This window comes from Mytilus edulis, chromosome 3, assembly GCF_963676685.1.
Source record: "Mytilus edulis chromosome 3, xbMytEdul2.2, whole genome shotgun sequence".
NCBI classification, from domain to species: Eukaryota; Metazoa; Mollusca; class Bivalvia; order Mytilida; family Mytilidae; genus Mytilus; species Mytilus edulis.
Genome location: NC_092346.1, coordinates 6,440,395 through 6,453,198, shown reverse-complemented (window position 1 = coordinate 6,453,198; position 12,804 = coordinate 6,440,395). Strand labels below are relative to the sequence as shown.

The following is a 12,804-nucleotide window of genomic DNA, read 5'->3' as shown; positions in this document are numbered from 1 at the left end:
GTTATAGAATGCAAACCAATTTGGGAAATACAGAAGTAAGGATGGACAAGGGTAACACTTAATGCCACCTTTGCCTAGTAGCAGGGGCATACAATTAATTCTGATGTGTGTTTTACAGGTATTGAAAAGTCTTTGGTAATTATTATTCTAATAGTAAGACCCATTACAGTAAAAAAAAATCTTCAAATATGTTCATCTGCTATACTTCAAGAGATACTTTTGGGAAATCTTGAAGATCAATATATGAAAACAAAATTTCTGGCACTTTCTGAAGTTAAACAAAGTTCATTGAATATGATGCTTTGAAGTAAAATCTTTAATTCTCAGGAGGTTGTCTAAAAAAGGGAGTAGAAAATTGCTGTTCACAGGTACTTCTTCCACTACTTTGAAGTAATTTCTCCTTTTCAATATTACGGTACTTATTGCAAATTATATTTGTTGATATATTCATGCATGAAAAAAACAAAGTTTGACATTTTTGCATTATTTTTCTTCTCTCGAGGTCTGTCTAATTAAAACACTTGCAAAAATTAGTTGGTTCACAGTACCATTATGTCATACACTGTCGGGTCATAAACAGGCAACATTCACTATACTGTAAGGCTGCAATAATTTACCATGCTATCAATTTCATACTTCTAACTAAAATGCTTCTTCAACTGCATTGAATAGGGGGATTATATCTTTTCAAAGCGTTTGCGTTAAGTCTAAAATGCTTCCTCAACTACATTGAATAGGAGGACTATATCTTTTCAAAGCTTTTGGTTTAAGCAAGTTAAGCTGGTAAAATACTGTTGCTTGCAGTTTAAAACAGGATTTGGGATATTTGAATTGTGAAAGAATTATATCTTCTCCACACTGACAATTACTTGATAAAAGTTCAATGATCTTTTTAAAATGTGACCCTTTGTCTTACAACTACATATTGTCTCTATAGTTTATAATTTACTGCAAGGAAGATATTAAGGCGTCGTCCATGATTTTAACCCCTTGTCAGGATTGCACGATCATGATCGTGTAAAAAGCCTGATTTCGTTAGATTCTACACAAAAAGATTTTTGAAATACATAAAAAAAATATAATAATCCATGTACATGTATAACATTAAACAACTGGCGATTCATATAGTTCCTACAAACACTGTCATCTGTTGCACCATTAAGATGGATATTATTCAAAACTATTAAAGCCCTCAAGATAATGCAAAATCATACTAAGCAAATTTTCTAAATATTAATAAATTCATAAAAGAAAAAAAAAGATTTTGTTAATAATGTCAGTGTGGACACACAAAGATAATGTTTCATCTAATGGTGTAGTTAGTAGCAGCTATGGATAAGCATCAACCTGATACCTTATTCAATGAGACAGATTTTGAGTCCTTTAATGTCACAGAATATGCCTCTGCTGGTTTTGTCTGAAATGCATTTATACAGTTGGATAATAAATACCTGATACTAAATATTTTATTGTTATAACCTTGAAAATATGCTAAATATATTAAAAAAAAAAAAAAAAAAGTTATACAGTTGTATAATAAATACCTGATACTTGATATTTTATTGATATAAACTACACTACAGCTCAGGGGAATTTTGCTTTGGCCACCTGCCAACAGTGAAAGTGGGCACGGGGTGGTCAAAGTTTCTAGTTTGTCTACTCTGCCTACCTGTAGGAGTGTGGGTATGTCATTTCTTTTGTCGAATGAAAAGACTTGCAAGTACAATCAATTGAAAAAAGTGAATAAACATTTGTAATCAATATTTTTACAACAACAAAAAAATAGCTAGATTGGGTGCAGGTGGGCTGTCCATTGTGGGCAGGTGGAAAAAGCAAAATCCTCAATGGCTATTGTGTAGTTAATATGCTAAACAAAAAAATAAAGGAGAAGTGGTAGGATTGCCAATGAGAAAACTATCCACCAAATTTCAAATGAAGTGGATGGGAGGTAGTGAAATTTGTTTATAAATACATGACATATGGGGTTTTCCCTTCGTTTTACTTCATTCATTTGACCTGACTGGGCATTCTTTAATGGCTCCATATTCTAGAAAACATCATTTCATTTACATCCCAATAGAAATCTACTTAAAAATTGTGAGCATTGTAACATATCTTTTTCTGAAGTAGAACATGCTTAAGGATGTACTTTGTACTAAGGTGAGGTTTAGGAATTTGCATCAGATATTTAGACTCCTTCATTTTTTTTCCTACAATAAAACCCCATTTTTCTTTTCATATTAAACTTCAAAAGCTCATAAAAAGTCTTTACAAAAAAAAATATCAATTTAAGATTCAAGATTTATTATCTTTCTGCTTTGAAACCCCAATAATACCAATGCAAATATAAGGTAAAAGACTGTTTCAGTTTTTTCCTGCTATTTAAACAAAAAAAAATCATGAAAAGGAGTTTCATAGCCTATCAACATTTTTAGCTTATCTTGTTTCTTAGACTTATACATGTTATAGAATGAATTTTAAATTCACCTTAATACATCCTTCTGAAACCATTCAAGCCACTTTTAGTCAGATAAATGAATGAAGTAATAATTATGATATTAAATATTCCAATACATAGGAAGTTTTTACCTTCTGGTTATTTCTATCAGGTACCAAACATTCTAAAAATATCTGCAACTACAAGTTTTAATCTTACTTAAATCTCATATCGGATTTTGAAAAGGCAACATGTATTTCTTTAACTTATGACACCTTTCAAAACTCTGAGAGATAACATTCTCTTGAATTGGAATATTTAACTTTTTGTTTTGATACAAAAGTGACCTATGTAGATCACTTTGAAAATGAAATTGACTACAGTTTAGCTCTTGCATAATTTTTAACAATAGATTTTCGGCACTTCTAAATGACATAAAATCAATCTATTCAATCACAGTCAAGCATTTGCATATACAAGGCTAGGGTGACAAGTTGAAGGTAACTAGAATAATTACTCAATGGTAGAGATTGTATTTCTGAATTAAACAAGAGTATGTTAAACAAGCAGCATGGCGATGATTGAAAATCACCCTGAATAAATTCACTTAATAAAGTTATTTTCTTTCCTCAGAAAAGCACAAAACAAAATTACCCATAGTCCATCTTTAATTTCTGAGAATGAGTATACATGTATATGTAAATATAAGATGTGTCTGAGAAGCTTCCTTACCTGTGATTTTGACCCAGATATACCAAGTTCTACCACCTCTAGAACATTATGTAGACATTCTTTATCATACAACAGCCTACTGTGCTCCACCAACCAAAGAGTCAGACATTTAAAGGCTGCTACGATCATTGAGTGTAGATCTCTAGTATGGTTCTGATTAGGACGATTACATTGGAACACAATGAAGTCACAGATCCATTTGACTGTTCGTTTACACATCAGTAGATTTGGTGGTTTTATTTGAACTTTTGCCAGACCACTCAATAATTCCATGGCTGCTAATGCTGTGTTTAGATCAGTCTTCCAATTCACCATCAATCTGGTACACACTTCTGATGTTGCTTGTCCAAACAGTCCATAGGCTGATTCTGTAAACAACAATCGATTGTTACTGTAAATTCAGAAATAATTGCATGCATTAATTATTGCCATTTTGTCATTTAAGACTAAAATGTGGATTTTATTTTTGCGATATTGAAAAACATACTGTTTAATTCATATAAAAAATTCAAAATGTGAGGTTTAATTATTGCAATTATAACCCTGTAGCATTTTTATAAAAAATAAAAACATTACAATAATTTTTGAATTTCCAGTAATTGTATATTTCTCTGATAATTCAGTCAAGGTAAGATATACAAATTTTGTGTGCTAATGTGGTGTTAAAAAAAGAAAGCAACTTCTCCTGAAGTGTTTTCCTGGATTTACTCACAACAGTTACACTCAAAGCTCAAAGCCAAATGTATGAAAGCCAAGAATTTATAAGAGCTTAAACAATTGAAGAGCTTTATGACCAAAAGATACTAAAAATAATTAAGAATTGAAACCAACCCATATTTTATCTAAAGACATCTAAAGGATACCCATTGTATTTTTTAAAGCTAGGACTTGCACATAACTATATTCTTTGTTAAGATGTAGGTAACAGTTATCCAAAACTAGTGCACTGTTTTGCAAGAAAACTGTTGTGTTAATTTTATTAAGTATCATTACTTACCAACATCCTGTGATGCCTGATGAATTCTGTGATCGGCTGATTACTTACCCACATCTGGTTATGCCTGAGGCAGTCTGTGATTGGCTGATTACTAACCAACATCATATGATGTCTGAGGCAGTCTGTGATTGGCTGATTACTTACCAACATCATGTGATGTCTGAGGCAGTCTGTGATTGGCTGATTACTTACCAACATCCTGTGATGTCTGATGCAGTCTGTGATAGGCTGATTCCTGATAGCTGGAGTCTGAAGATGTCGTCCCTACACTTGTATGGCTTGTATCTAACAAAAAATTCAAAAAACAAGTTAAAACACTTAAATTTTATAAACAAGTCTAAAGTCAGTGGATAGATGCTGTTCCTTTTTCTTCTTCTTCTTTGTGAAATGGTGTATGATTGTGAAAGAGATATATTTCTATCAAACTCCATGAAAGGCTGCATTACATGTATGTTAGGAACTACTAATGCATAGCCTTCAAATTCATTTGAATTTGAATTAAAGCTCTCAATTTTTAACTGTAACACTCATGAGTTTATTCCTTTATTATTTTAACCTGCTTTACAATAAACTCATGTGAAAAAATTAAATTCATAGGTTTGCTTGTCGGCATACCAACCTATATAAAATTGAGAATGGAAATGGAAAATGTGTCAAAGAGACAACAACCCAACCAAAGAGCAGAAAACAGCTGAAAGCCACCAATAGGTACATTCAACCAATTTAGTGATACATGACTGAATTTGTTCATTAATTCCATACAGCCATTTCTAGTTGTGAAATTCAATATTGTTGGCTGGCTGTCTCATTTACATTGATGGACAAGTTTTATTGTTTGTCTATATGGACATACTGTTATATGGAGAAAGGTTATAAATACCAATCTAAATGTGTTTCAATGGAATCATATATTTCAAAGACATTTACACCAGTAAAGGAAGATAATTAACAGTGTATTTTAAATTAGCAATCAACAATGTAACATTACCTGCATGTGCCTCAGAATCAGTACTTGTATCATGTTGAGGCTGCAGTGTGTTCTGTTCTGCTTCTTCAAACATAGCTTGGTCCTGAACAGCTAGCATTAATCCACCTGGTCAAGACAAACGTCAAAGTGATTAAACTATGAAATAATGACTCACAAAAATGAAAATGGTTTTAATTTATGGCCATAATCAATCATAGACTGGGGTAGCTTGGAAGTAAAAATCAATGTTCAGTAAGCTTTTTTTCCACACAATCATTTGGTCTGAATTTTTGACATCATCAAATACATTAAAAATTGGTATCATGTACTAGGATGTTCTTATGCTAAATTTTAAAAGTTTAAATCTAAAATTAAAACTATATAATCAGAAGAGCATTAGTTAAAAATAAGATAGAGTATTGATTGTTTTTTGTCAGTTTATTATGGACTTATGAGTTTCACTGCCAAATCTCTAAAGTAATTTTATGAAACAAATTTTGCAGTGTAATTCTAAATGTATTTGATGAAATTATGAAAAGAAAAGTAAGGGTAACTTGGAAAAATATTCTGATGATATAAAATTCAAAACAAGATGAATAAAACCCAATAACATGGAAATGTAATTCTAAAATTTATAAAAGTTGAAAGGGAGATATAAATAATTCACCAAAGTTTCATGCAAACTGGTAAAAGTATTTTTGGGTTATTGTCCAACATGTTGACAACAAAAGCACAAATGAACAGACAATGGTATGTCATAATATGTCCCGTAAACAGGTTTATAAAAACTATTTATTGTTTACCTATTAACATCTGTGTATTTGTAGGATCAGTCTCTATCAACAATGCTCTCAATAGTAATTCTGTAATCCTCTTCCGTAGTGAAATGAAGGTTGTTACTTGGTTAACATTGTCTGCTGGTACAAAATCTATAAATAGACAATGGAACCTGTTATATCATATATAACTACTGAAATTCTTTTGATTTCTTAGAAAAAACCTGTCAGTTTTATGAAGATTGTATCATCTGCCATCTTCTAATAATATAAGGAATGACTGTTATACTTTTTCTCTCTATGAAGAAATAACCTCAAATATAGTGCACACTTTTAAATAACACTCTACGAGAGTTGTTCAGGGTGAACAACATTTTTAAGGTTATTTCCAATAGACAAAAAAATATTTCAGTCATTCCTTAAATTTAGTTTTAAATTCAATTTTTAAGGAGTTTATCATGAAAAAGCATTAGTGAATTCATATCACATGACAAAATTATGTCTATGAGCTGATAGACAAAACATTTCAGCCAATCAGTAGATGTCTTACATCCAAAATTAAATCCAAGTCCATGCTATGGTAATTTTTAAAATTAACAAGATAAAATACATACAATAGATTGTAAATTCATGTCCTGTGGAGATTCTAAGTATGTTTGGTTCAATTGAGTCAAGATGTTGTCAAGTAGTTGCAGTTTTTGAAATTGTGATGCAGAAGAAAATTTTGCTGATGACATGAAAATTTTTGTGACTTCAATGTTCAATATTCAGAAATATGAGTGATAATTAATATGTTATGTTGCTTCACCTTAAATGAAAGTTTCATATATTTTCTTTTCATTTCAGTTAAATAAATACATGGTATACCTTACCTTTAATCTTTAAGTCTTTGAAATGTAATGGTAAACATAACATAGATATTAAAAGGTGGGTACACGATCTCCGTAACTCTATCGTCCTGTCATCATTTAACCTTAAATATAAATAACAAGTCATAAAGATTTCAGTAAGACTATTGCTATATAAATATACTTGTTGATATTTAATCTGAAATAAAAAAAAATAGTGGATACTTAATCTCTGCAAATTATTCTGTTGTTTACAAAATCTGAAACATAGACAGAAGATAGATAAAAAATTTCTGTATAGACTTTATCTGCATGTCAACATTTAAACATAGATACCAGATAAAGTTTTGATGTTAGATCACTGTAAATTTACCATTATGTTGTCGTCTCTTAAACCATAAATAGTCAATGCAGAATCTTCAAACAACTATTTTCATGTCATCAATTAATCTATCAATGAGAACACTTAGAGATAATTTATTGTGGCCACAGCAGAAAAAGCACTGCTCCTTTGATGTATGTATTTTGTAATGCATGTCCATCCAACATCCTGTTTTACTAAACATGCTTTACTTACTTGAACGGTAAACTATTTTCCGATAGTATAAGTTGAATGGCTGTCAGTATATATGGCACTAAGAGCTGTACACCATCAAGGTTTACTCGGAGTAGATCACAGGAGTTAAATATAATACTGGATAATACCTGGCCACTCATTGTCTGCAATGAAATGAGTAATAATTGTGTTAAGTTATCATATCTTTCAAGTAATATGATTAAAACAAACTAAAACTTTTTTCTAATACAAATGTTAGGATTATTTCAAATATTAAGGAATTTATATTATTGACTAACATCCATGTCCTTTGGTTTTTGGTGAATAGTTGTCTCATTGGTAATTACACCAAATCTACATATTTTCTGTATCATCTTCACACCCCTTCTGCTATTCTTTGAAAAGACAATGGGTTACTTAAGGAAGCTGGCTTGCAATGTTTTGGAATTTTAGACAGATTTTCGGAATCCTCTGGTTTTATCCATTTGAATGCCTGGAACAAATTTGCTCGGTGACCCCCATTTTTCTTTTAAAAAATCTTTTACATGTATAATGATAAGCAATCTGTAAAAGTCTTATAAAATTTTAATTACTTTTTAACAGTTTTTGAGAACTTCAACTTGTCAATGATAAACAGATAAAGCTATGAAAAGTCAAGAGAGAATATTTTCCTGCCAAAATTTCAATGGCATATATCTCGAAAACAAGCACGGCGACCTATATATTTTTTTTGCTCTTTGGATTCCTTTAATAACCCCCTATCTATAAACTAGTGTTTTGAAAAGTTAATTACTTTGAAACTGAGAAGCGAACTCCCTTAAAACCATCTTATTATCATGAAATCAAAAAGGGGCTCATTAAGGTTTTTCAATACTGATTGATTGTTGTATGCTTAACTTCAGTGGCAACCAGAAGATTAATTGTAAATTTGAGACACCAACAATTTTTGACATTTTAATTGTTTATTTACTAAAATATAGAAGTGTCATCAGTACATTGAAAATCAACTTTTGAAAATTCTTAAATATGACTTTATCAAAATAAATCATTACATGTACTATTCAAAAACATTTCACTACAGAAAATTCTTAAATTCTTACATGCATTTAAAATGCAATTTTGAACAATGGATAAAATGTAAGTTTCATACAGACAATGCTATCAAAAGTTAATGTTAGTTTTTATTTTGGCAAAAACTATCCAGTAGCAATTTTCACAATAATAGAGAATCAGAGAATTCTAAGTATTTGTCTACAACATACCTCTCCTGTTTGGAGTCCATAAAACATAGCAATATAAAATCTGGAGTAATAAGTAGTTAGAATTGCCTCCCCTGTTTTGTGAGCACAGAATATTCTACATAGTGCTCCTATAGCCTCAGCTCGTCCTGCTTCATAGGTGTTGTCACCATTCAGACCCATGACGGGGAAATCAAGCGATATGGAGGCATGGCGGGAATCTGTAAAGGAACTAGATCTGCTCTCAGTCCTTGCTGTAAATTACAATGAGACACTGCTAGATTTAAAGTGGAATACATCAAGAAAATCTCACAACTTTTTTTATTTTTTTTTAAGCCTTTCCCAAGTTAGGAGCCCTGTTGGCTGCCATCTCTTTTTATTTTATGAAATGACGAATTAGAAAAGAACTGTACTTTGTGTAAATTGAAGAGTTGATGTAATGTTTTCATGTTATAATGCTTAAAAAAATAAGTCATGTTAAACATTGTTATATTCCTACTTACATTTTTACTGATATCTCATGCATCGAAATTGCATTTTGAAATTAATTTCGCCTCAATATTGATTTTGGCTAAGTATTTCTCTGAATGCATGCATCAATTTTTGAATTTAAAATAAAATGCTCTAAATGATTAGTTTTAAGTTGAAACTCAGATACATGTATATCTGATCTATTCAAATACATAGAAAAAACATTTTCTTCAACTATGAAATTTTCATTATTTAATTTTTTGATATGCTGTGTATTCTTAAATTCTTTGAAATTTCAGTCTTGATGTACCGGCAACATTTGTTTAATTTAACAGATAATATGATAAAAATAACACTGTTTATAGTTATCAAAAGTACCAGGATTATAATTTAGTACGCCAGACGCGCGTTTCGTCTACATAAGACTCATCAGTGACAACTCAAATCAAAATATTTATAAAGCCAAACAAGTACAGAGTTGAAGAGCATTAGGATCCAAAATTCCAAAAAGTTGTGCCAAATAATGCTAAAGTAATCTATGCCTGGGATAAGAAAATCCTTAGTTTTTCCAAAAATTCAAAGTTTTGTAAACAGGAAATTTATAAAAATAACTACATTATTGATATTCATGTCAACACCGAAGTGTTGACTACTGGGCTGGTGATACCCTCGGGGACGAAACGTCCACCAGCAGTGGCATCGACCCAGTGGTGTTAATAGTTATCAAAGGTTGTTTAAAGTTTCCTTATTGAATATCTGTACCTATTGGTTACCAGTTAACTTATCACCAATCATATTATCATTATCAACCATAAAAGAAAAACATGTAAATTTTCATTACTACAAAACTCACCTTTATCTGCAGTTTCTTTGTGAGAAGGATGAAGAGACACTCTGGCTAGAGCTGCATCAAATAACCAAGCACCAAAAAGATGAAGAATACTATCACATCTGGGTCGTGCAGAAGCTAATGGTTGCCTAGCATCGAATGACACATGACCACTTAGGTTTGGAGGTAGGGTAGACGATTTAGGTGTAGTAACTGTTGCAGCCATTTTAGACCCTGTAATTGAAAAATAAAGATTTTTAGTAATTTATTAAACCAAGAATATTCTACTTACTGACGACAAAGGCTGATTAACAGACAGTCATTTTATATCTACTACATTTAACATATTTGATTGTGTATACTGGGCAAATGAATATTTATTGTTTGTCTTAGGCGCTTTGCTGCTCAAAGTAAGCTTTCTTTGTTTAACTTGTACAATAAGCATTGAAATGTAATATTTCCAATCCAAGATTTATATATTGTTTCATCAGATAATATTACTAAGACCTTTTGTCGATCAAAAAGTCAAAACATTTGAAAATGTACCTTTTTTAACTGTATATTAAAAGACAAAACGATGTTCTTTTAATATTTGTGTGAGATCAATCAAATCTCTCCTTTCTTTATGTTCCATGGATTTTAGTATGGAAAATTCTAATATTCTCTTTTACAGTCAAATCTTAGTGGTAAGTCCAAGTTAAATTTCATAGTATGAGTCTATTTTAAATTTATTCACTAACTTTAAAGCCCAGGACAATTTAGACCTTGGTATACAATATACAAACCAATTTATTGTTGAAGATTGTATTTTGACTTCTAGATACCTTTGGTTGTAAGTTGTTTGGTTGCTGTCTCACCCACTTATAGCTCATATTTTAGAGTCCAGATTCAATTCATTTCATTGGGTTCTTTATTTCAATTTCGTATGGAACCACAAATTCTGAGATAATTGGAAACAAATTAACAATAATACTTTGACAGCAGAGCAATTAGGTTTTCTGTCCTATAGACAATCATTAGTGTTCATAGTTTTACCTTTCTGTAAAGTGCCAGCTATAACAGATGATATAGGACGACCTGGCTTTCTTTGTCCTGGTGGAGTTGAAGGACCAGGTATTTGTCGACTTATTTGTGATGTATATAACTCATCATCTGCTTTGACTGACTGAGCAATTCCTGGAAAGGGAGACAACAAGTGTTATAAAGAAGAAACTATATTTTGTTTTTAAGAGTGTTTTTTAAGATTCTATACTTAATTCTGTTCATCAATATAATATATATTATACATACAGTATAACTTGCCTAATCCGACATCTGAGTATTCCAGCATCCTGCTTTAACCAACACATTTTCATGGTCCCAAAATATGCCTATCCTTGCAAAAAAAACTGAATATTCAGACATCCTGCTTAATCAGAAAAAAAATTCTGGTGTTGGATTACACAGGTTACACTGTACAAACAGAATAGTATAAAAGAAATAGTTGAGGGTCACCTCCTGGGGCTGGATTTTCTGGCTGCTTTGAATTCCCATTGGTGGCCTTCTGCTGTTATCTGCTATTTGGTCAGGTTGTTGTCTCTTTGACATATTCTCTATTTCGGTTTTCAATTTTATCTAATTACGTATTCATATTTGTTTAAACTCTGGACAAAGAGAAATTGAACAAACTGTCAATTGTTGAAAACAGTTTATAAACTTCTAGATGTATTTGGATCATTTGTGTCATTGGGTTGCTGTCTAAGAGAAATACTCAAGGGACAAATCTCCTAGAAGTCATTCACCTAAATATTTCTTAAAATTTTTTATTTGTTCTACCTCATCAATTTAAATCTTTTTCATTTTTTCTCAATGAAGAGAATTTAATAGCAAGTAAAAAGTAATTAAAAAAAATAATGAACTCAAAAAAAATTCAAATCGGAAAGTCCAAGTTATCTTCTAAATAATGATAGAACATATACATTACAGCTGTCAATTGATAATTACTTAATTCTTGTTTATGTACAGCTTGATTGAAGTTGCAATTTGGTCTGAATTTTCATCGAACTGCAATACTCTTACCTAGAAATGCATTAACCATTATAGATATGCCCTCATGGCTCTGAAGAAGATGTACGGTAGTTTGTTAAGACATTCATATCCTTACCTAGAAATGCATTAACCATTATAGATATGCCCTCATGGCTCTGAAGAAGATGTACGGTAGTTTGTTAAGACATTCATATCCTTACCTAGAAATGCATTAACCATTATAGATATGCCTCTCATGGCCCTGAAGAAGATGTACGGTAGTTTGTTAAGACATTCATATCCTTACCTAGAAATGCATTAACCATTATAGATATGCCTCTCATGGCCCTGAAGAAGATGTACGGTAGTTTGTTAAGACATTCATATCCTTACCTAGAAATGCATTAACCATTATAGATATGCCCTCATGGCTCTGAAGAAGATGTATGGTAGTTTTTTAAGACATTCATATCCTTACCTAGAAATGCATTAACCATTATAGATATGCCCTCATGGCTATGAAGAAGATGTACGGTAGTTTGTTAAGACATTCATACTCTTACCTAGAAATGCATTAACCATTATAGATATGCCCCTCATGGCTCTGAAGAAGATGTAAGGTAGTTTGTTAAGACATTCATATCCTTACCTAGAAATGCATTAACCATTATAGATATGCCCCTCATGGCCCTGAAGAAGATGTACGGTAGTTTGTTAAGACATTCATGCTGTATAGGGTCTACAACTCCATTCCCTGGCATGGCATGTTGACGGAACTTTGGTGTATTACTAATGATATCGGGATGACATAGGTCGACTGGATTGTTTAATACATGGAGGTATCTGAACCAACATTGGGCTATTGTGTCATAAGACATATCATCTGGTATCAGCTGTGATCCTCCCTCCTCTTGAACTGAAATAAGAAAGCAAAAATATGTAGTAA

The 12,804-nt window shown here is 31.5% G+C and overlaps 1 protein-coding gene across 8 annotated transcripts in view; it reads right to left on the bottom strand.

Moving 5' to 3' along the window:
* Positions 1–12,804, bottom strand: part of LOC139514132 (ral GTPase-activating protein subunit beta-like) — a 50,125-nt gene that overhangs the window by 21,447 nt on the left and 15,874 nt on the right. For 3 of the 8 annotated variants that reach the window (XM_071302890.1, XM_071302891.1, XM_071302895.1), the window contains 11 exons: positions 12,508–12,774; positions 10,887–11,027; positions 9,876–10,085; positions 8,576–8,805; positions 7,335–7,477; positions 6,782–6,882; positions 5,937–6,062; positions 5,155–5,259; positions 4,359–4,451; positions 3,170–3,537; positions 1,355–1,417 (listed from right to left, as the gene is read on the bottom strand). In XM_071302890.1, the coding sequence (XP_071158991.1) occupies positions 1,355–1,417; positions 3,170–3,537; positions 4,359–4,451; positions 5,155–5,259; positions 5,937–6,062; positions 6,782–6,882; positions 7,335–7,477; positions 8,576–8,805; positions 9,876–10,085; positions 10,887–11,027; positions 12,508–12,774 (1,847 nt within the window). Of the gene's footprint in view, positions 1–1,354; positions 1,418–3,169; positions 3,538–4,358; positions 4,452–5,154; positions 5,260–5,936; positions 6,063–6,781; positions 6,883–7,334; positions 7,478–8,575; positions 8,806–9,875; positions 10,086–10,886; positions 11,028–11,909; positions 11,990–12,079; positions 12,174–12,421; positions 12,478–12,507; positions 12,775–12,804 lie in introns of those variants that run through there. The other 5 variants (XM_071302894.1, XM_071302892.1, XM_071302897.1 and 2 more) reach the window with 4 other exon arrangements.